This window comes from Conger conger, chromosome 14 (genome assembly GCF_963514075.1).
Source record: "Conger conger chromosome 14, fConCon1.1, whole genome shotgun sequence".
Classification (NCBI taxonomy): domain Eukaryota; kingdom Metazoa; phylum Chordata; class Actinopteri; order Anguilliformes; family Congridae; genus Conger; species Conger conger.
The window spans coordinates 31294495-31320631 of NC_083773.1; the positions used below are offsets into that span (position 1 = coordinate 31294495).

Consider the following 26137-nt stretch of genomic DNA (forward strand, 5'->3'; position numbering starts at 1 on the left):
AAACGGTTTAACAATCCACAAATACATAGCAGGAGATCCCAAGAACCTCACTCAGTGAAGGTGCCTGCCATGAGCACATTCTGAGCATTTAACATTTAGCATTAGCAAGTGCGGATCAGAATCACCAATAAATAAGTACAAAGGTTAGAGGAAAAATACACTACTGAACATCAAACTGTAGACCATCCCATCACAATATAAAAAGGGGCTTTTGAGGGTAGGTTTCACATTGTATCCTTTATGCAGGGTATCAGATATGCATATTTTATCAGTTAGGTCACTAATCAGAGCCTTGCCAGATTTTTTATGGTCACAGCATACTTTATTCACATTATCAAATATGGATAATTCATCGGGTTATAGATTGTAAGATTTAAAAATTAGGGACTAATCCTTTTGATTTGCTCTTGTTATCCCAAAGAGTACAAAGAGGGTAAATGTCAGGTAAAACTATTCCCACTGAACATCGCACACATAGAAAGCTGGAGAGGGGATAGAACAAGACAAATTAAATCTGAAGCCATTTAAACCAAAATAAAATTGGCCTGCTCAATTCCCTCCCTAATTTCAAATGTCCAAATAGCTAAGTACTGCTGGGTTCATGCAGCGGTCCCACGGTGGATTCGGGAGCGGAGACATCCACTGTCCCCCTCCGAAACACGTCCTGTCGCCTGCCACTTCTCCCACAGCCCAGCCCATGGGCCCAGCACACACAGAACGGAGCTGGAGGAGGATCACATTCTGCAAATCCCACCCCAGGCCACCAATCAACCAGCGGGGGCCACCATAGAGCTATGAAACACAGACTAACACCTCCCATTCCTCAGGGCTACAAGCTACAGTACAGTCAGCCCTGGAACGGTGTCTGTCATTCATGCACTCCAGCACAACAATGTCTTGACAGGGTACTCCACCCAGCATCTTTTCCAGTAGCCTATCTTAGAATCGTAATTCCCAAAAAACATACCTGTCAATATTTCCAACCCTTGAATAGGGGGGATCGGTCAATGCAGTAGCTGATAATTCGCGCAAGATAGGAGAATGTCTGTCATAATATTAAAGATTTTACACACGTTTTAGAGCTAAGCATTATATCTATCAAAGTAGATTAAGAAAGGTCATTAAGCCTACTAAATTGATTAATATACTGAGCGGTTTTATTATGTTCATATAATAAAATATTTTCAGCCTAAAATTATGCATGATGTGCTCTATGGTCAAATAAGATCGGATGGAGTGCAGGCCCTGACAGAGGGGAGGTTAAATAAGACGGGAAAGGGAACATTTGTCTTCTGTCCCGTCAAACTGCATCTGATTGGAACTTTCTGCCATTCAGCAATACAGCCCACAAATTAAAATACTCTGCAATATCATCCACGCTAATACAATTCAGATCAAATCAATGTTGACTAAGACCGAACAGGACTTATCAAATACTCCATTCCACGTCTAGTAAAAGCAAATCTCTCTGCTTTGTTCACGGAGAGACCCACAGCAATTAAGCTTGAAGTAACATTATTTGAGGACAGTGGTAAATACATTTTAATAAGTGGTTTCACATTAAGGTGAAAGCATTTTCAGAATAAAGTTGCCTGATCTAAATGGTCTGCAGATGAGTGATGCTAATTGGTGGCAGAAGAAGGATTTGCTTTTTTATGAATGCAGCATTCATTTTCCTTTCTGAGCGAGGCGTTTTCAACTGCTGTATGAATCAATGGGCCAAGCTATGTCTAAAACATTAATATTCCTGTGGGACACCATTAATTTCATGTGATTGAAATTTCTTCACCTTTTTAAGTACTTCTCTGAACCCACACAGTGGAAGGGGACTCCCTATTGCATCAATTTCTGTTGTGAAGGCTGAAAATAAAGGAGAAACAATATTTTGGAATTGCTCTGTTTAATCAGGGTCACGTTGTACTTCTAATATCTTACACTTGGACGAGAAATCCAAACATTTCACTTCAGGAGATAATGGTCCTTGGAAATTAAATGTACATCGTGCTTTTTTTCCTTTGTACTTTGACAGGAAATAATACATGCTTGGGTTGGCTGCCATAATAGGTAGCAATTATTTTGTAATGTATGAATAAAAAATAAAGGGCAGTACCTTAAAAGATCAGGCAGAGCTCCCGAGGGGCATATTCATAACGCACTGGTCCTAGGTACAGTAATGTGCCCAACAGTCCGTAATCAAACCCTGTCCATTCCTGTTCTTATTTTGGATAGGAGCCCCATGGGGTAATAGCTAATTGGCTGTGGAAGGGGGAGTTCAATAGCGGGGTATTCGCCACTTCATCATACAACAGCACCTACCATTGGTTGATGCAGCCAGCGTATGGCAACTGCATAATACTGTACTGTACTCTTCTGACTGTGGGCTGTAGAGCAAAAAGTGACACTGCTTTGCTGCAATTTCTAATCATTGAACTTTATCAAAAACATTTTGCGGAGAATGTGCAAAACAGAAACATCTGTGTAAGCCTGATTGAAAACAGCACAGGCAAAAATTGTTCTGTAAATGCGCAAAAAAGCATGTTTTACATTTTACAAGGCATAGTGATGTGTAAATATGTTAATATATTTGTAGAATAAATGTTTTTCTTAATACAAATAGGATCTAGTCTACAAATGAAAAATGTATGCCGACATTTATGCCTTTCTCCAGATTTGTAAGGCTATAGGCCTACGGTTTAACGCAGGCCATACTGAATGTAAATCAACAGTCAGTTACACATTGTCACACAACTTGGGAAGAAGCTTGTGTAATTATTCCTCTAAATCACATTTAAACTGATAAAATTGAAACGTATTAACGGAACAAAAAGCCATTTACAATAACAAAGCCTTTAAAATTATAGGCTAGCAGCACGGCATCACACAAATGCAATTTTATTTTAAACAAGCCGCTCTACTAATACCATACATAAATTTATCCACAGTAATATCGTTTAACACATTTCTACGCTCCAGAATCAGCCGCAGAATAAATGTTTGCCGGAGTCGCAGGCCTCTTTCAAATTACACTGCTGAATAATTGCGCCATTGTTCTTGTACGTTCCTGAGTAATTGCCATTTCTCCCAAGCCACTATTGTTAGGAACCACTTCATATGCCACTGTGTGCTTCACTCTCCAAAATACTGTAAGGGTGGAGGTACCTTTTTGTTCTTTAAGAAACACATTTCCCCAATGTACCCAGAAAGGTACAATACTGTTCTCTTGGGTAGAAATAAGCACCTTTTACAAACAAAAAAGGTTAATTAATTAATCCAATGGCAAGGGGTACAGTTTTATGTACCAACCCAGCGGCAAGCTTTTTGTCATACATTGGGTTCCAAGAGTGTGTGATGGTCTTGGTAGAAGAAGAGAAGGGTCTTATAAGGGGTTTGTATAGAGAAGGGAGAGAAAAACAAAACCAAACATGCGGGTAAGGCAGCTCCAACAGTTCTCAGACCTGGGCTTAGCATTTGCTTCAGTCTACCCATTTAAAACAAAATATAAACAGAAATGACATCTCCACTTGTGATTCTGAACCGGGTTTTAGCACAAGGGGGGTGGGGGGGTGGGGGGGGTTTCCACAGATTGAAGCAGCATCTACAAAAATGGTGGCTAAAAAGTCATGTAGCCCATGAACTAGGCTATGTATCGCAAAACAAAGAAATAATCTGACACCATTGTGTAAGGAAGCACCTAGTAGTGTTATGATGTTCGTTATGCTGTTAACATGTCCAAAGAAAACAAAGTGTGTGCGTAGCTATGTGAGAAATGAGACTGGACCCCATACCACGCAATATACCATAGCATAGCTACACAACAGGAATGCTTAGTTCCCTAATTGAATCCTTTTACAACAAGACAATGGTAAAATTGTAAATAAAGGTTCAAAATGTGTGTATCCGTATATATATTACAGAAGCATAATAAGAAAAAATAAAATGTTGACAATAGTCATCTGCCTATTGGTACATAATGGTCTACCATCATGTTTCCCATCATTCCATTCCATGTACTGAACCACACATAACCCATGTAGGGTCAATGGCAATGAAGGTCTTGAAAGACTATGACGACAACAACAAACAGCAACAAAAATAATTTTATATTCCTAATGAGTACAATTTGATTTGTGTTAGGAGAAAGCTACAGTGTCTACAAGTATTTAATTGGAATTTGATAGCTTGTATGTCTTCCTCTCAGGCATGCATTACCCCAGATTTACCCTCAACAGAAGCATATTAAAACATGTCAAGTGTGCCAGGAAATCATTATATATGAAAGGCAATTTTAATCGACTACTTACTGAGCTGACTGTTGCAATCTAGATGATTGTTTGACTGAAATACCCTTTAACAAATACAACTTCAATCAAATAAAATCACATTTGTCATATTTGAAATCCTCCTAAAACCCAGCAATTCATTTTTGTCCCCTGTAGCGGAAAGTATTTGCACTGACTGCAACATGTCTTTGTCATCCAGACAATGACATTTTGTCAAAAAATTTATAATATTATGTAAAAAAAAATTAATTTAAAAAATAAAAAATAAATAAATAAATAAAAGAAAATTCTTCCAGGTCTCAGGTTAGCTTTGTGTGTTAGTATTTCTGCTGGGTCAGGAATGAAAATGGGCCCACAGAAACCATGGTTTGAGACACACAAATTGTTGCCTATTATTGCTTATTTTCTTATACGGATTTAAAGAATCTCCTTTTATAATATAATATTCAACCCCTTTTAGGGAAAGCCTCTGGAACATCTTTGACCTTTAAGCTGTAGATTTGAATTATTTTCAACAAAACCTTAGAATTTATTTTAATGATAAAAATAATGAAGGTGACCACTGATGCTTGAGAGCTCTAAACAGCAAGCAGATTATTATTCTAATTCTTAGAGAGATGGCGCTGAGGGTCACATCTTCAGCATCTTTACTGATCAACAGTACTTCATTTTCCAAGCCACAACATTGAGAACATGGGCAGAAACAGGTGATAACCCTGTAAATGTATAGTGAACACATCAAATAGGAAACAAAAAGATGCATTTGCATCGTTGAAACACGAGACTTCTCTAGCCATGGCAGAAATTGTATGCCCCACTGTCCACACAAAGCTCAACAGAGCTCTGTTCTAAAACCTAATGATCTCAGTAGCTTTACTCTATAACCTAAGGACCTCAACAGCTTCCAATGAAACCAGAAAGAAAGGAAAAAAAGATCAATAAAAAAATGTGCTGACCCAATCATTCAAAGCTATTATGTCTGTCAAAATACATACATTCCATATTCCATTGATTTGTCATATCATTGCAATATTATTTATAATGATTTGACAGGGATAAGCTGTCGGTTGCAGTTACAAGACTGTAGCTCTTCATAAGCCCGCTGCAGAACTGCCACAAACTGTCATTTTCTAATTACTACCAGCACTCAACATCCAATGAGTTACCATGACGATTATAAATCAAATGTACACTCAAGATTCCAAATCAAGCACTAGCAGTAGAAATAAACTAACAAACTAAAGAGCCACTGGTTTTATTTATGAATTAGAATAGAATCATACTGTACATATCTCTGATGACTAATTATACAACAACTGCCTTACTCCTGCATCAGTGTATAAGAGACAAGGACACAGAATATTCTGGAAATGATCTATTTTGACTGAGGTCAGTCCAGCACAAGGCCCTGCATGAATGATCTGGCCATTATTGATTGTAAAGATCGGCAGCGAAAGGGGATGGGCAGAGATTCTATTGTCAATTAAGTACAAATGAACTGGTGGAATTTTAAAAAGCTGGTGTTTCTGTGTGTTTATTTGCTTTTGATTTCATATAGAAACACACACAATGGCATTTCTATGTCAGAGTTATTGCTACTGTATTAGTTCCTCCCATCTGTCAAGGTGGGAAATACAAATGTGGTGATCATTAACAACATCATATTTATTACGTAGGAGAGATAGAAAACAGCTTGACGTGATTAATCTAGATGCAAGTAACATGCTAAAGTTAAAATTTCCTCATGTATTTGTATCTGCCTTCTGCTACACAGAACTTTGTTTACACTTTGTACAATCAGCACAGTGGTGACAGATTGTGTTGATGTTAAAAACCCGAAACTATGATTAATTGCATTAAAAATAACAAATTATTCATTTCTAAATGAATTGCATAGTTTGCAAACTAACATGAACTACACTTGTGTGTGTGTGTGTGTGTGTGTGTGTATACACACACTCCCAAAAGATATTGGAATATAACAGGGAGGGTAGCTCTTGCCGTGCCATCATTAATAAGGCATATATTGCAGTTGGGATCCAGTGGCAAGGCTTAATGGACTTTGCATGTTAAACATTATCAATGAATGAGGACCCTGGCTGAATAATTAACCCTTTCTCTTTGAGCCGCTCTTATCTCTCCCCCTGCACAGCTCCAGAGCCCACTATCGCCCCTACGCGCCGTCATCTCCAGCTCAGCTCCTGACCCCTCCGCTTTTTCTTTCATTTGACTAATTAAAGTCCGCGCCTCAGTTCTGTCCGCCAGCTTATCTTTCCCTCACAATGCATTAGATCAAGCCACCATGTGAAACACACCCAGGGACTAATTAATTAATTAACTAATGTATTCTGTCAGGGACAATATTGGCTGGCGGAGCAGGCAAATGGGCTGCCACTCTGTGCTCTGTACTTTGGTGACAAGAGCTACACTGACGGGGGAATCCTAAGCAACAACAAATGTAATTTGAAATAAAGCACTATTTTTCATCGTCTTTTCATAGCAGAAGTAAAAAAGCAAATCAGATTTTAAAAAACCCAGCATGAAACCATTTCAATTTTCAGACCGCATTTCCATGTTTAAAAAAACATTTCTAGCAAACAAAAAAGTCAGACAGCTTGTTTTTAATCAATATATTTTAAGAGATATCAGCAATGGCTTTTCTGCGATTTATTTGTTGACGGATCACGCAAGACAAGGAAATGTTTTTCCGATTGGGTTCCGTGGAGCAATTTGTTTCAGAGTCCTTCCCTTAAGGCGAATTTGATTGAATGTCTATTCTGGAGTCAGTGTTTCAGAACACAAACAGTGTCTCTATTGGTCAGAATTGACTAAAGTTGTCTTGTTAAACTACCAATCTGATGCAATTTCTACTGGGACACAACGGTCAGTATGGAAAAGAGTATAAACATGAATTGGGTTCATTCTGAGGAAATCTAAGGAAGTTTTTGCAGCTCCCGTTGTTTCTCCGTTCGGTTATAAAAATCATTGGCTATTTCCCCTGGGAAGAAAACATGCTCAAATCGATCATTTCTGCTGACAACTTTAAGGGTCTGTAACCCTTTTTACAACACATCCCTTCACAAAACACAAGGCTGTGATGTTTTCAGGATATTTTGTTAATGTTTGAAGAGAAGTGTATGAAATTCAGCTCTGTTGTTTACTCTGCTGAAACAAAGGAATGGTAAATGGTAAATTGACTGCATTTATATGGCATTTTTATCCAAAGTGCTTTATTTATTATTGGCTCTTCTGGAAAATATCAATCATTCTAGGAAAAAAGGAAAATGTTATGGCCGATTTATAGAAGATCTTGGTTATATGGGAGTATTTTCTAGAATTTCACATGACAATTTTACTAAGAGTGCAATTATATAGCAACATTCTTCTGAAAGAAAAAGAACTTGTCAAGGACAGTGAAGGAAACAGCTCAACCACTACATTTGTGTTCCACCCACCTGGGTCAGGGGAGGCTGCCATTTTCCACCAGAACAGTCATATCAGCTGAACTGGAGAGGGAAGGGTTATTAAGACTGTGGGATATTTGTGGGATGATTAGGCGGCAAATCCAAGTTTGAGAGAACAGGTTTGGGTATTGGGTACAGGACATAGATAACCCCTCCTTTGAGATAAATTACTGTACAACCTGTGTTTGAATTTCCCATAAGAAAGATGGTGTCTTCTGCACTAGATTATGTTGTTCACGATACTATGCACTGGTTTTCTGCCAGGTCTCCAAGGAAAACAACCCCCTACTAGCCCATCGACCTCTCCGAGGGAATGTTCCTCGACCTGTTGACATTTATAATTTACGCTTGAAGGAGGTTCCTGCTAGCTCTGCTGTGCTGAGACGCTTTGACATGTTCATCTGCTGGGCTTGACACGCACGCTACGAAAGAAAAGAAATCAAAACCAGACAACATGGCTGTAGCCTGGAAAGTTGTCAATAAAAAAGCTGGAGAATCTTATCTAAGTCACCAGAGCAATTGTATTGCCCTTCAGTTTCTAGAGCATACAACCATATTAAGTTGTCCAACTAAAAATACTCCACCTTTAAAATGATCACAGAACCTGCAAGATATAAAATGAGTAAGGACCTCTCTTCTCTCTCTATTTCTGTCTCTCTCTTTCCACTCTTCCTCCTACATGAATGAAGAGATGTGGTGTGTGACTGGTAATCGGACAGACACTTCCCGGACCGCCGGGACGTGATCCCCACCTTTGGAACAAGGTTGAAATCCTGAGAGAGGAGAGGGGGAAGCCGAGGCGGTCTCTAGCGGGGTGGAGGACAGAGCTGGAGAAGTGGAGGCCGCAGCCGGGAGAATGAATTTGTCCACTCAGCTCATTGTTGTCAGTTCCTCCAACTGAGGAACAGGCCTGAAGACCGAAAATAACCCTCCAGGCACAAAGAACAAAGGTTATTGACTCAGACACTCAATGGAAAGGAAATGGAGAAACAGTCCTCAAGTCCCTGATTTGCAATGGGCCATTCCGGGCTTCACCGGTGCACACCAATTAGCAATTGCCTTTACGAATCCACCTGAGAAGCTTAGTATGGGTGAGCTGGGCTTATTTTCTCAACTGATGACATAACAGACTCTGCTTTGGTGCTAATTCAGCGCGGTAACCGTCACTTAACACCAGCTCATCACTCTGATCCACTTCTATAACCATATTTTTCCTATTGACTCTTATTATCGTTCCTCAAAAAAGGCACAAGCCCTCTCTGCTACTCAGCACAGAGGGCACATTAATCCTCCGCTCCAGCGAGACCAGTCTATAATCCCTTAGTTAATAGTTTATAACAAAAGCCCCTTATCGCTGCCACATCTCTCCAAAAGTCATTGCTACCTCTGCTGAAGTCAATGTGACACAGTCCTCCTGAAACGTTCGTATAATGTTGTTTCTCGCTGAGGGGAAAAGAGGAAAAAATGAGGGGGAAAAAGGAATGGGGGGGGGGGGGGGGGGGATTTACAAGTTCTCTGACAGCACAGTTAATCTGAGGTCCAGGACTGCAGTGTAGAACAGAGATGGATTTCCTTTGTACTTCACAGAAAGGGTCTGTCTTTAATGATTCAGCCCGCTGTGAATTTAGAAACAGTGGTGAGTAAGGCAGAAAAAAAGGCGATAATCTAAATCAAGCTGTTACCCAGCCAAGTTACTCCAGAGAGACAATCAGGCATTAGGCCGGGGCGCTTTAGACCGTAGGACTTCAAGCGATGGGGGCTTTAAACGGACCTCTTCCCTCTTAAGAGGTAAAATGGAGGTCGTTGTTTTAATCACTGACACCACTTGCCTTCCCCATGACAATATTAACAAGGAGAACACAACACTAATCAAAGCACTGGGAGTCACTGTCATTATAATTCATTTAAATCCTGCATACTTCATGCAAGCTACATACTGTATGTACATCGATATCCACTCCTCACACCTCATGCTTTGATGATGCTGAGACTACCCGCCCTGTAACAAGCATAAATTAATAAACACAAGACACATGTGTTTACAACAAGAAAACCAAAACCTATTCTCAAATACATGGACTATTATCTTCGTGGAAAAGCAAAGACTACGCCTTTCTAATACAGTTTGTGTTATTCATTTCGCAACAACACTATTGCAAGACACTGTTTGTATAATCACAGTAGATGCAGAAGCCACCAAACATTTAATAAAAGGAATCCTTTAAAAAAAGCAATACCACCAAAACACATTTTAATAAAACATTTATTAAACATTTATTATAAGTGTAAAAATCTAATAGTTTCATTACACACAATTAGATTGCGTTCAAAAATAGTTATATAGTTGGTTTGGGATTTAAAGTGTACAGCAGTGCTAAAAAGATTAAATTAACACCAAAATGAGAAAGCTACTTACCAATTCAGTGTGAGAAGCAGCATCATGAATAGAATTGTCTAAAGCCTGTCACATATGTTTGTGTCATTAGACAGCTGAATTGCAACATTTATCTTATTACTGCATGACTGCATACTGAGATTTTCTATGTGTTAGCATGCTGCTTCATAACATCATGAGGACTACCACCAAAACAATCAACTTAACTAACCACAACTTTCAACGTGGTGCTTATGCTCTCCATTCGAATCAGTAAATTATTAGTCAAGTCCAAAAGGCGGGACTCGGCTAGTCAGTGATCTCGCAGAAATCTTCCTTCTCTACCTCACAAAACCGATGCCGGCAGTAGCGTTCACACCACTGTCGATATCCATGGAGCCAAACACTGAAGCTCCATTGAAAAGATCAGACTTTCAGCAGCATTCATCATCCAACCCAGAAAGTCCTGACGTAACTTCAAGAGATCACGCCCAAGCAAGCAATCATTCTCAGAATATGTAGCCTTCTATAAAAAGGCAAACGAGTCTTTTTTATATTTTGTGAAAATAAACATTGCAACTGGTAGTAAAGCATTTGTTTGATTTAAATTGGATTAAATAAGGGCTTTTTTTCACGCTTTCATTTCATTTTCATCTCCTCGCGCTCTTCCCCCTTTACGGCGTAGCAGTAAATTGCCTGGATTGATCAGGTTATTTATTTCTCTCAGCAATTATGTGACAGAGAACATCTGTGGGGGAAGGAGACATTTTGAGAGAGGAAATGGACAGGAAAGGGAATTGTAACAAACTGTCAATTAAAAGTTGAAAGAGTAATTTCTGGCTTTATCATAAAACAAATGAAAAGAAAAATGTTCATCAACGCAGGACATGAGCAGAATACAGCAGCGGTTCCCAGGGTGTGATGAGAGGAGTCCATATAGGGCTGTGTCCGAAATGGCTCACTAATCAGTAACTAGTAAACTAGACAGGCCGTCGGCCATCTTGTTCTCACATCCGAATTCACTTTGTTTAGTAAATTATATAGCACACTACATGGACATTTGCTAGTCATGGATTAGTAATTAGTGAAGTGAGCCATTTTGGACACAGCCAATATTCGCAGCAGGTGGAGGGAACATCAGGGCCACGTTCAGCCAGACAAAACAGCAAAACGTTTATTTGAACAGAAACGGTGGCACGTTGGACATCGTTTTAAACCGTGGGAGGACCGATGGCGTCTGAGAAGGCCTTCTCCAGGCTTTAAAGCGCAGGGCTTTACTGAGTTGGACAAGACCCGTGACACACCCAACAAACAGGAGCAAACATACTTCAAAACGTTGCACACCATTGGGAGGAAACATATCGTTCAACACAGAAACCATAGAAAAACGTTTTCCGATAGAAGGTGCCCTAGTTCCACCTGCACCCCTCCTCCTCCTCCTCCTCCTCCTCCTCCTCTTGACGACAGCCCTCCAGGACAGCGCATCCCCCCACTGGTCATGGCTGTCGCGTCGGTGTGGCGGGGAGCAGCTGAGTCGGGCCCCGACTTGGAGAGCGGGGCCACGGTGACATCAGGAGATGACGCACCCTGACAGAACCTCAACGTGCTTCCGAGAAAACACCACAACATTAGCCTGGAATTCCACGTACTGCGTATAAACTATGGAATCACTGAAGGCAGTTTTCAGAAACTTCAAAAATGCCATAGCGTTAGTAACCACGGTCATGTCATTTTATGAAGAGGAGGGGGACTCCTTTTCAATTCATCACATTAAGCGCAGAATGTGTATTTGCATTGGGCAGAGCCATTTACACATTCAGTGGTCTCGCAATTATTATGCGATTTCAGCTGCTCTCCGATGGAATTTTAATTGAATTAGGCAGAGTGGTTATGCTTGGAACAAATGATAACATTCCCGTCTATCAAGGCTCATTGAGCCTAAGTGAGAACTGCTGACGGACTGACTAACTTCACCTTGTGGCTTAGCACAGCTGTGCAGCTCCTCACATGGGAGAGACAAAGAAAGTGATTTCATCCTAAAACCATGCAGGCAACAGACACCGACGGAACAGGTAATAGCTCAATTTCCTGCCACAACTGCCAAACACGACAGCACTTCTACACCCTTTAAAATGAGCACAACTGCCAAACACTACAGCACTTCTACACCCTTTAAAATGAGCACAACTGCCAAACACGACAGCACTTCTCCACCCTTTAAAATGAGCACAACTGCCAAACACTACAGCACTTCTACACCCTTTAAAATGAGCACAACTGCCATGACTAGCAACACAAGAGTGTCTCCACAGCTACAGATCGGTCTTCATTAGCGCTGATATACAACAGGTATACACCATTACACACTGAACATACAGTAATCATATCGACACTTACCATATCAAGCATAATCAAAGGTAAAACCACAAGAAAAACAAGAGGCAATGTTATTTAGCAAAAAATGTTTAATCTCTCCTTGATGCATGTGTTTATTTACAAGTAGTAAATCTGCAAAATAGGAAACCGCAGAATATTTACACAATGAGCGTTTAACAGCCAACTTGTCACAGTTGCTTCAAGTCTGAAACTCTTAAAAATGTATCAGAATTATAGTATTAAAACTTCTCTGATTTGTTTTCTTAAATTTGCTTTTATTCATGTATTTATTTTGATCCTATGCATTTATTTTCACTTTAAAAAGGACAGCTACTTAATCCGCCACAATTAAAAAAAGAAAAAGAAAACGAAATAAAAACAACAAAAAAAAGAAGAGGGGAAGTGGAAAAGGATCATAACTTCAGACATGGTGCTGGAGAGGAAATGGAGGAGGGGTCCTGTCATGGCAACGGTATGAATGCGTCGGTGATGACCTGCTGAGGAGAGCTGGGTTCCGGAAAGTTCCAGGGACCACAGTGAGAGCGGGATGAAAGAAGTGCATGATGGGTAGGGATGGACTGGAGCTGACAAGGCACTCTGTGAGAGCTCGCCGTTCAGACTGTATCTATCTCACCCACGGGCTTCTCCTGCTTCCCACCAGAGCGGCTATTTTAGCCCAGCCCTGCGCTGGAGAAAGGACACAGCCCTGGTGCCATCTCAGTCAAATGAGTCTCTGTCAATCTTCACACGTGTGGCAAAAGGAGGCTTACTGCCTCAATACTTGTGTTCGTCTGCCAAAGCAATAGGTTCTACACTCTAGAGCAGTGATGCAAAAGTACACAGACCACCCCCCACCCATCCTTCCCCAGTCAAAAAAAAAAAAAAAAAAAATTAAACCATCAAAATAAGGAAAATAAATCCTGAGACAGAGTAAGCATCCATAATTCAAATCATCAAAAAGCTAACCTGTGTGGCAATATGCACACAAGTTTCGGCAGGGAAAACTGGACCAAAAAGTGAAAATCTAAAGCATGAGATGGGCATATCGATAAAGTTAGCTTTATAATGAAATAGCCACAGAGGCCAAAGCCAAACTGAGGATCACATCAAATTTACTCTACGTGATCAGGCATTACCCAGAAGACTGCAGGAGTGTGTAGTCCCCCTTGCGTATGCCACTGTTTTTAGGTAACCCCGTTTCAAACAGACTTTACAAGATGACTGCTTGAACACAAACAGCTGGGATGAGCCGCTCCAATTAAGAGAGAACGCCTCACTGGCCCTCACCGGTTTTAACGAGTGTCTTTACAACTGACCAATTACCTAGGGGCCTTAAAAGCCTGATCCGACACTGCCGGGGAGAACCTGAGGCAGAACCACAAGCGGCCCTGGCCCATCTCGAGGGAGAACTATCCCAGGGGAAAGGTCAGAGGAGGCGTGGGTGCGTTGGACAGGAAGTAACCGTGAAAAAAAAAAAAAAATTATCAAAGAAAAGTGTTCCCTCCCCCAGGTTCTGTAACAGCAATGACCTCCATGGTCTGCAGATGTACACAACAGGAAGCTGAAAGAGAATGATTTGTGTTTTCGGTCCAAATTTCTGTTATGGAGACCCGCTCCCAACTGATACAAATGAGAAAGGCCAAAAAAAAAAAAAAAAAAAAAAAAAATCATTTAAATAATAAATAAAGGCTTCGCTTCAGGTTCTGCCACCTGACAAGATATTTCTCGAGCAGTCCTGATTTGAGGAGAAGCGTTGTGGATCCAGGAGGAGTCCTGACGTAAAGAAAGAGCCGAGAAACAACAGCAATAACGGCAACAACAACAGCAACAACAAAAATGACCTAAATATTTAAACAGCAGGGTTTCTACATTTGAGGACCTTCCTGGAGGAACCGGGTGACACATAAAATATGTCTGATGCAGTGATGTTGGGTTTTGGGAAAATGACGCTGACTCGCGTCTCGTGAACACAGCAGGCTAGTTTCAGTTTTAGTTTCACGCCCTTCACAGGTAAGAAATGAAGTGAAAATCAAACCATCTCAGGATGATTGTCAAGATATAAAATAGTAAATTAAAAAAAGGAAAAGCAGACTATCAAATTTTTCCAGGAAACCCACTCATTTCATGTATAATATCTTCTCTCACTTTGTTCCCCTGTCTCTTTGATTTGACTTGTTCATTTTGGATGAGGCGGCAGACAGAGTAGGTGCGTAGCTATGCAACAATGAGTTTCCTAAAATTCTTCATCTTCTCAGAAAAATAAACCTGACAGAATTAAGCAGCAGCTCAAGAATCCTTTCTACCTCCAGACTAACTTCCTGACAAGGAAGAGCAGGATACGAATACTGAAGTTCCATCTGCAAAGTACTATGCTAAAGGTACCAAGCATGTTTATGGGATTGTTGAGAAATTAAGTACCCTCAAATTTTTCCTAGGCGGAACATAATTAGGTAGGGGTGTGTCCGTGTGTGTGTCTGTGTGTGTTCATGCATGTGTGTGTGTGTGTGTGTGTGTATGTAGGCGTGTGTTTGAGTGGGTGCATATATGTGTGTACTTGTGTGTGGGAGTAGGGGTGGGGGTAACAAAATCAGCTTCACTTCTGGATAAAAAGGCAATACATTAAAAAATAAAATACCAAAATCCATTACTGACCACACTATGGTTTTTAGGCAAGCAGAAACAATTTACACAGTTTCTCACCACAAAGTCAAACATCCAAGATCTCTTATAAAAGAAAAAAATGTAATAAAATGCTAAAGCCACTGAGGTCATCAGCTAAGAGGATTTACCCTTGTCTTTTAGCCCTCTGATGCCCCTCTTCAACAAAGCTAACCGGCCTTCTCCAATCAGTTTGCTCAAGCAATCTCACTGACTTATTGACTCCCCTCTGCTTTTAACGTTTGAATAATGGCACTGAGCTCGCTCCTCTTTGTTCTAGCGAAGGCGAGGTGCCCCCCTGACCTCATTACCACGGACTGTGAAAGAAAGGAGAGTCAAACTAAAACTCAGCGCTTCGCTCCATTGGCAGGCCTCAGAAACAGGAAACAAAATGACACTTCAGGTTGGTTTTTTTTTGCTTATTATTTTTTTTTTTGAAAGAAAAATCTTGTTGTATGTTGAAATAACCTTGCTGTTTTTAGCAAGGCCCAAAGCAGAATCTGTCCTCCAAAAAGCCAGCTGGCTGCAGTGCTTGGGATGCACAAAAGGTGTATTAAAACTTTTGAATTCATTGACCTTAAACCTTCCGGAAACTTCAGATTTCAACCCTGCTGGGTTTCACCACACCCAACTGGGTCTGGTACTACCTAATGGAGAGTGGCGTTTCTTCAAGTAATGCAATGTACTTCATATAAGATTACCCCCTCTGGATACGGGTCTTCAGAGCAAACTATTCTATTGAGCAAATGAACGAAAAAATATTCCTCAGCACAGATCATTTGTGAGATGTCTGAAGACAATGCCCTCAGTTTAAATCCGACGGCCTCAGGTTTGTATGCATTTTCAGTTGAGAGAGCTATGCGAGTAACAATAAACAAAGCTTGTGTGCGCGGTTTGGTTTTCAGGTTTAAACCATGATTGCACTAAGGATGGGAGCAGTTACAGTCGAAAATAAATACGGTTACTTATTTTCAAGACCCATTCCAACTACGACTGCCAATGTTTCTGAATAGGCAATGCCCCCACATTGCAATGATTTGTTCTTTCCTTCTCCGTGGAGGCCGTTTTGTTTCATTTTTTGATCAATTTAGTCTTTTTTTTTTCAGTCACTAGGCATGTTAACATTTAAATTATAGCACACTTCATCTAACAAAATGTCTTTGCACTAAACAACACTCAAAGAAAACATGGCACGGGACACGTTTTTTCATCGTTTTTCTTCTTTTTTTTTTCTCGGAAATATCGAAGCCATTTTTTTTCTTTAGTCGGCGGCTTCCGTACATTAAAATGGAAAAAGTATTTTACCCTTATTTCTGTTTGTTCCTTTAAAAATGTATTTGCATTTATATATATCTATTTCTTTTTTTTTTTTCCTCTCGTTTCAGTTTCTGTAAATTGTGCAAATTCAGCAGTAACACGAGTGGCAGGAGATCGGAGAGTGGGCAGTTGAGTACATCGATGCAAAAAAAAAAAGAAAAATCCAAATAAAAACCAACAAACATACAAAAAAACAAAAAGAAAATAAAGAAATGTCCTTGATCTCAACATGGTCTCTCGGCTGACAGGGCCTCAGCTTGCCCCGTGTCACGAGGAGGAGCGTTTGGGAAAGGGGGGTAAGCCGCACCCCAGCCTCTCCGTTCTCAGTTCTCCCGGAGTGTTGGCCCCGCCCCCGGCGCGGTGAGGGGGAACGCGGCTGAGAGCACGCACGCACGCAAGCACACAACAAAACAATAACAGACGGCGATAATCGGATGCTTTTCCGTGATGCAGGTTTTTTTTTTTCTCATTTTTTTTTTTTTTTTCTTTTTTTCCTGTTGTGGGCCGAGGCGGGCCTCTCTGCCGAATCTCCAGTGCACTGCTTCTGTCCTTGCGGTCCATGGGTTTGGGTTCAGAACCACGCGCTTGTCCCAGGCCTCCTCCGCGTCCTCAGCTGGCCAGCGCCATTGTGTCGATGACCTGCTCCAGCTTGCAGCGCAGCCTCTGCCTCCGGGCCTGATCGTCCTTCTCCAGCGCGGACAGGATCTGCGGCGGGAGCAGGAGCGGTTCAGAGGGTTAGAAACATTAGCATTAGCGCTGAGTAATACGTGCTACGCGTGTGCGGAGAAACTAGCTGCTCTGACAAACGCAGAGTCACGGCATTATGAGACAAACTCCCAAAAGCAAAAATCACTACCTGGAGACTGGGAGCTTAAACAACCACAGCCCTCAGTGAGTTTGAGCGACCCGGTCACCAGTAAAAACCAACAGGAGTCAAGCGAAGCACTGGGCCTTGGCCGTAACCTCCGTTAACGGCAAAAAGAGAGAGGCAAAATGCGGTCGGTGAAGACCGAGAATGCAAATCTCCCAGGTCCTTGTGAATGGAAAGCATCTGTAGCCTATGCTAGCGCACCCACAGCATGCAAAATGACCGGCAGCCATCTTCAGTGTACCTGCACCTACATGAAGAGTTCTGCTGCTCCCTCCCCCTCTCAAAGTAATGACACTGAAAGACCCAAAGGGTCGACTCAGATAGCAGGCAAAATGGAGGATAAAAATAAGGAAAATGCCTATTTTGAATATGGTATCCGTGTTTGGCTCCACATTTCACCGGGGATGCGGTCAGTAATGGGAGTCACAAGGGCGGGTGGGAAGTAGAGGACATTAGCAGACCTCTCGCTTGTCTGCAGGGGGGAGACGCCCACACATGAGAAAGCGTGATTAGCAGTAGGATTGGGGGCTAAATGATGGTTGTGCCAGGGCTCTGTAGAGAACTACATAACCGAGCTCCAAGGCAGGGCAGACTCGTATTGCAACCACGTGGGCTGTCCCCTAATTCCTGTCCTCCATATAGCTTTATCAAAGAGACAGTGACAGTGGTTTCCAGTGCTGCACTACATAACGAGTGTCCATAATGAACCCACAGTGGCTGCTACCGTCTTTGGACATGCACCTTCACAAATGCATTAATAAAGCCTCAGTGTTCGGGAAACAGAACTGTTAAGAACAGGCAGCTGACAGAACTATAGACACAAACCTCTAGAGCAAACTTACATTGTCTGATTGGGACTGGGAACTTAAATAACCAAAAGCATCCTCAATTTGCAATCGGGATCCGGTCAAGAGTTAAACATTTTAGCACTGCAGTATTGAGCACAACCTCACTGACCAGTAATGAGAGAAGTAAAACGGCTAAAATGTCAAACAGACCACGGAGAACACTATCAATTCTGAATGCTCTATAGTTCAACAGTTCAGCAGTTCAGAACGTATAGTTCAAAGCTGCTCTCGAGCAGGCGAACGCAGACCCAATTTAAAGTGCTTTCAAACATTACTAATGGAGCCGCACTGAGTGTGATCGCTGATGAAAAGAAAATCAGAAAGAAACGTGCACTCTCACACGCGCACCCGGCATCTGAGGGCATTTCACTGTTCGAAAATGGTCTTTTTTTGTCAGAAATGAAATATGACAAAGCGCTCAAGACTGGGCGCATTATCTCTTCTGTAAAATAAGGGACACAAATAAATGTGAAATAAAACACTGTTTAAAAAACAATGTCCGCATGCTCAGGGCATCCAGTTATTCGAATAGCCGTGCACATCCCAAACACGCACACGGCCACGGCCACAGAGACACACACGCACACACGCACACACGCACACACACACGGCCACACACACACGGCCACACACACACGGCCACGGCCACACGGCCACAGAGACACACACGCACACACGCACACACGCACACACGCACACGGCCACACACACACACGGCCACACACACACACGGCCACACACACACACATGCACACACGCACACACGCACACGGCCACACACACGCACGCACACACACATGGCCACACGCACATACGCACACACACACACACGGCCACACACACACGGCCACACACACACGCACGCACACACGCACACACACACACACGCACACGGCCACACACACACGGCCACACACACACGGCCACACACACACGGCCACACACACGGCCACACACACGGCCACACACACGGCCACACACACAGGAGGGATGAGAGGAGGGAGCTTAAATGGGCTTTCCAAAGCTGTCCCATTAACATCCTATTTATCCCATCTAATCTGTATCAATCTTGTGTTTATGTCTTTTTGATTTGCCCTAGAGGAGTACTTGTTACTCCATTTACTCCTGTATGCTTACAGTATGTGCATGTGCATTTGTGCCTTTCCATTTCACGCACACAGGTACACATAAATTAGTCAGTATGGCACCAACTGCTCAAGGCCCAAAAAGACTCATACACTCATCACACCAAATGGTTGCACGCCATCACACATCACACATCACACAGAATGACTGCACACTAACACACATCACACAGAATGACTGCACACTAACACTCATCACACTGAATGACTGCACACTAACACTCACCACACAGAATGACTGCACACTAACACACATCACACAGAATGACTGCACACTAACACTCATCACACAGAATGACTGCACACTAAGACTCATCACACTGAATGACTGCACACTAACACTCATCACACTGAATGACTGCACACTAACACTCATCACACTGAATGACTGCACACTAACACTCATCACACTGAATGACTGCACACTAAGACTCATCACACTGAATGACTGCACACTAACACTCACCACACAGAATGACTGCACACTAACACACATCACACAGAATGACTGCACACTAACACTCATCACACAGAATGACTGCACACTAACACTCATCACACAGAATGACTGCACACTAACACTCATCACACAGAATGACTGCACACTAAGACTCATCACACCGGACGACTGCACACTAACACTCATCACACAGAATGACTGCACACAAACACTCATCACACTGAATGACTGCACACTAAGACACATCACACTGAATGACTGCACACTAAGACTCATCACACTGAATGACTGCACACTAACACTGATCACACAGAATGACTGCACACAAACACTGATCACACAGAATGACTGCACACTAACACTCATCACACAGAATGACTGCACACTAACACTCATCACACAGAATGACTGCACACTAACACTCATCACACAGAATGACTGCACACTAACACTCATCACACAGAATGACTGCACACTAACACTCATCACACAGAACGACTGCACACTAACACTCATCACACAGAATGACTGCACACTAACACTCATCACACAGAACGACTGCACACTAGGACTCCTCACACTCTGTGCTCCTCACCTCATCCTTGTACTTGATGATGTAGGAGTAGATCTCGTGCAGGGCGCTCATGCTGTTGAACTGGCTCAGATGCAGCCGCGACTGCTCCGCCAGGTACGCACTCATGTCCTGATCACTGATCGCTGGCATCCGCGAGATGTCAGAGTAGTACCTGCCCAGGGAAGGATTAACCACTTTTAAAGCCAAAAACTATTTTAAGACCATCGTGGGCCATTCACTGCGGCTTTAAACAAAGTCAGAGAACCAAAGGGAAGGTAAAGTTGAACTACGTTTAGGTTGAACTTATAAATGCTTGGTACATTCAAAACAAAATCTGCGCAATAATACGACATTTTCACAGCACAAATGTACCTTTCCACCCAGTTCTTGTAGTTTGGAATGTCCTTAGCGTAGAGGAGCTTGTTGGAGGGAGAGTCCTTCCCCAGTTTGTGCTCGGAGGTGGAGCAGGAGTCCATGAAGGTCTGGGCCACCACCGACAGGCAGGCGTCCGTGATGCTGTTCTTGTGGATGTCGAAGACGAACTGCGGGTTCTTGATCACGTTCACCCAGAACCTCAGGGGCAAGCTGCAGGGGGGGGCAGGAGAGTCAACTCGTCAAACGCGGGGACAGGAGGAAGAAGACGTAAGGAATGGAAAGATCAGAGGAAGTAAAGCACGACGTAAATGACACCAGAAGCATGTAAAAGGTGGCAGGGAAAGGTGAGGATAAAAGACTGGAAAGTACTTAATGACACATTCTTATAAAAAATTTACTTCTGATCAGTAGGATCTCAGTGGCCAAAGGCAGACAGCTGCCTACTTCCAGTTAATTGCGTAGTTTATTGCCTGACTGGTTGGTGGTTATATTTTAATGCGTGTGTGTGCACTTGATTGTTTGTCTTTAAACCTAGTCTCTTACATTTTGATTGGATGATTTATTTCTCGAATGTGCTAGCCTATCATTTATAAGTATTGTCTTTTTAAATTGTTTGATGTCACCTTTGTTTGATGAACCCTCTTAGCTTAAGTGTGTTAGTTTGAACAATAAGCTATTCATTTCTTCCATTCAGCCGCAAATGTAGCCGCAATTTCTATCCTCGTAGCTAAAAGCATACTGACGGGGACGCACAGGTGTGTGTGTGTAATTTTCAGTTCTGTAATCAAAGCTATTCTTTTGTACCAACTCTGTGCTGAATGGGGCCCCTTATTAACAATAATTACAGGAATGGAGATAAAGCAAGCATCCTGAGCACAGCTCTGAGTGGGCTTGTTCCACAGGTTCACAGAAACAGTCAATATTACCTCGCGCCGCCAAACGGAGGCCGTATCGCTCAGAAGTTTCTATTTCAGATTAGCGCCTTGATAAAATTTGAGGGTCCAACAAACCTCAAGCTCAGTCCCAGTCACAATGCCCATCTGGCCCACGAGAACTGTGTCTCACAGTCGAAATGTAGACCTAGGAATGGTTTAGGGCTTTTATTTGGTCATAATTGGAAAGGACTGGGGAAAATGATCCTCGGTCAGTGCTCCTACTCTGATAATTTATGAATACGGGCCCAGATTGCAACAATAACCATAACAGGTAATGAGCCTGGCCAAACCACAAAACAGAATTAAGAACCAAGATTTCTAATTCCCAAACCATGTCTGACAGACAAATTTAAACTGAATATCACTTTTCAAAATGCACTTGATTGCTTGACTACACTTGCAAGCTTGCAATTGGATACACTAAATTGGCACTGTTATTTAGAAAAAGCAACATCCAAACCACTATGATAGCAAATTAGGTTTTTGTGCAAGAAAAACATAAATCCCATTTGGAGACAGAAAAATTATATAGTATAATCTTGGGCCGCTGTGAAAAAAACATATTAAGAATTTGAGCGACAGTGGGTAGATATAAGTGGGTCTAGGTAAACAACCACATGCGATAACACCCATTACATTGTTCCAACCGTACAATTAGCATTAGTCGGAGATTGGAGTCGGAGTTTTACAATAACATTATTTTGTGGGGGTTCTGATGTCATCGCTTGGCCAATAGGACCGTTTCAGCTAATATGCCAATAAAGCACTTCCTGAGTGTGAGTGCTGGGAGCGCACTGAACCCTGTTGACATGGGAACCAGGGGGGCTGTTTTTCTCAGGATTTTCTCATCTTTCAGCGCAGAACGGACATCTGCCACTGGCACGAGCAACCACACGGGAGAACACGGACAGGTTCAGAGGGAAGGGACTAAGCAAAATGGATGGAGTGAAGAGAGAGAGAGAGAGAGAGAGAGAGAGAGAGAGGGAGAGAGAGAAAGAGTGGAGGGCGAGAGAAAGATAGAGGAAGGCGTCAGAAAGAGATGGAGAGAATGAGCGAGAGAGAGTGGGAAAAGGAGAGCGAGAGAGAGTGTTGAGTGAGACAGAGCATTTTCCTCCCCCTTCCCCTAGGCAGCAGGGAGCCAAGCACAAGGGATTCACAAACAATAAAGGGTGTGTCAGAACCAGCGCGCCAGACATCACCTGAAGAGGGAGAAGGCTGTGCTACATTCAGCGAACATCCAAGGGGAGTCTGGCTGGATCGGGAAATTAACTTCTTCAGGTATATTTAAACTAGCACTGGACTGCTTCCCATAAGCACCAGCTCTGTGAAATGATGCCCTGTGTTTATCCAGTTTAACTTGTACATTTAGTCAGAGTAAACACACACACAGACAGATACGCAGACAGATACGCAGACACAGACAGACACACAAAGACACAGACACGTAGACACACACACACACAGACACACAAACACACGTAGACACAGACACACACACAGACGTAGACACAGACACAGACACACACAGACACAGACACACACACAGACACACACACACACACACACAGACACACAAACACACATAGACACACACACAGACACAGACACAGACACACACAGACACAGACACACACACAGACACACACACACACACACACAGACACACAAACACACATAGACACACACACAGACACAGACACAGACACAGACACAGACACAGACACAGACACACACACACACACACACACACACACACACACAGACACACAAACACACAAACACACAAACACACACAGACACAGACACAGACACAGACACAGACACACACACACACACACACACACACACACACAGACACACAAACACACAAACACACAAACACACGTAGACACAGACACAGACACAGACACAGACACAGACACAGACACAGACACAGACACAGACACACCCACCAGTTGCTCTTCCAGGTGTGGCGCACGTCGGCGTCGGTGATCTGGTGTTTGTCGGCCTGCTCGTCCAGGAAGTCGAACATGTACTTGATGGCCAGAGGAAGGGCACTGCCTCGGTGTGCGGTGCTGAAGATGGTCTCAAACAGGTCATCCACAAACTTCTGTAATGTACCCTGAGGAGCACACAAAAGCATCGCTAAGTTTTTGAGGTGACTCAGTGACCGGAGACTGACACAGTACTACGACAACAGGAGCCAGTCTTCCTTCCCCCCCGTGAAGCACATCCATCTGTTTCTAAGGGCCTTCTGGCTCGCTGTACAGCAGCAGGCACAAGTCTTACATGGCAAATGATAGCTTAATTCATGATACATTTTGACCATCTCACTGTCAGCGCCGGTGATGCCACAGTTCCGCTAATGAAGAAGGAATGTTCATGAACCCGAAAGCGTCGCTGGCTCCTTTTACACCGAACGAGGCTTTCGAGACATCTCCAGCCTTACTCCAGGACTTAGCTGCTGGAGGTAACAAAAATAGAAGCCTAATGAGAGAACAACAGGGAAAAAATGCAAAGCCAAGCGAAAAAACCGTCAGGACCGTTAGCACCTGCAAATTACCAAACCGAGCTCAGAGGCCAATAATGCAAATGAGCCATAGAGGAGTAATAAAGGACTGCTCCCATTACCGCAGCCCCTCCCCCGCCAGCTCACCGCCACGGCAATCTCTCATTCACCACACCTCCGGGTCACAGGGCAAATGGGGTAACAACCCCAGGGAGGGGTGAAGCTGATTGAGGTGGGGGAGTGGGGCAAAATTATTATGTCATTCATAGCTAGAGGGACTTTGGGGTATTCAAGGTATCTCTACGGACTGCTGTTTTATAGTTATTTTGCTGAGCCTCAGGTTCTGTAACATAAATGTGACATACAGGATTCACCTTTGCCCCCATCTGTACAGGCCTGACTGAAATCTAAAGTTACTGTAGACACAGTCTCCTACTGTATGAATGGGAGAGGTACTGTAGACACGGTCTCCTACAGTATGACTGGGAGAGTTACTGTAGACACGGTCTCCTACTGAATGACTGGGAGAGTTACTGTAGACACAGTCTCCTACTGTATGAATGGGAGAGTTACTGTAGACACGGTCTCCTAGAGTATGACTGGGAGAGTTACTGTAGACACGGTCTCCTACAGTATGACTGGGAGAGTTACTGTAGATACAGTCTCCTAGAGTATGACTGGGAGAGTTACTGTAGACACAGTCTCCTACAGTATGACTGGGAGAGTTACTGTAGACACGGTCTCCTACAGTATGACTGGGAGAGTTACTGTAGATACAGTCTCCTAGAGTATGACTGGGAGAGTTACTGTAGACACGGTCTCCTACAGTATAACTGGGAGAGTTACTGTAGACACGGTCTCCTACAGCATGACTGGGAGAGTTACTGTAGATACAGTCTCCTACTGTATGACTGGGAGAGTTACTGTAGACACGGTCTCCTACAGTATGACTGGGAGAGTTACTGTAGACACGGTCTCCTACAGTATGACTGGGACAGATACAGTAGACAGTGTCCTACTGCACAGTATCTCAGGATTTCCTTGTACTCAAAAACAGGAAGTGCTTTCTAACATTGTCCTTTTCTATAATAAAAAAAATCACACAGGCCACATGAGTAGTGTCTTAATATCTCCTTTCATGGCTTGTGGAATAATGAGGAACAGTCAGCTCCATGGTGATGGAGCGCAGTGGCCCATGTTCGAGTAAAGTGAGAGATTTGCTCTGAAAGAGACAATTGGGACGCTGAAAGAGCACCAGCAAAGAGTTAACGCATTTACCGACGCTTTTTACTGCAGTCCATCTAGACTGATCGTCTTTATCCTTTCTTTATATATCTGGCAAAACATCAGTACCTTCCTAATGCACTAAAATATGTTTTAACAGCTTTTTCATAAGCCTGTCCACAGCCCGATGCAGCAGTCCAAATTTGGTTCCAAACGTTGACATAAATTATGTTTTGGAATGAATTTTTCCAACATCTTTATTAACCTGCACATTTGCTTTAAGATTAACAAGCTTTTCGAGAGTACTTACATTGCAGCCAAAACATTTCTATATACCATTTTTACTGCTGGTGACAAGAATACGGACTGGAGGGCAGGACTCAGTTTTGATGACTTGAGGAGAGTTTACCTCCATTCACAACTAAAGGTTACGTTCCTGTTGGAAATCTAGTTTTTACATGACAGAATATGAGAAGGGGACAGCATGCATTGGTATGGGTCACTCATTCATCGCCCAACCAACATCACATGGTGTCAAAGTGGCCTTTTCTGTCAAACCTGATTGGCCCATTCTCTGTACCCCCGATGGAAATATCACAGAACTCCTTTTACAATTAAGACATGCTGAGGTCCCTGATAGATGGGTTTTGTCCTGGTTCCCTCCACAAGTGCGGTTTTATCACCTCTCTGAAGAAGCAACAGGACCAAATAATCAGATAAGAAGGGG

General features: G+C 42.7%; 1 protein-coding gene across 1 annotated transcript in view; it reads right to left on the minus strand.

The window, feature by feature from the left end:
- Positions 1-12565: 12565 nt before the first annotated feature.
- The window catches only part of LOC133109603 (plexin-A1-like), a 226696-nt gene continuing 213124 nt past the window's right edge, over positions 12566-26137 (minus strand). Inside the window, exons 29-32 of the mRNA XM_061218996.1 lie at positions 23630-23799; positions 20740-20952; positions 20389-20539; positions 12566-17174 (exon numbers count right to left, since the gene is read on the minus strand). Of these exons, the coding sequence (XP_061074980.1) occupies positions 17079-17174; positions 20389-20539; positions 20740-20952; positions 23630-23799 (630 nt within the window). The 3' untranslated portion in view covers positions 12566-17078. The remainder of the gene's footprint in view (positions 17175-20388; positions 20540-20739; positions 20953-23629; positions 23800-26137) is intronic.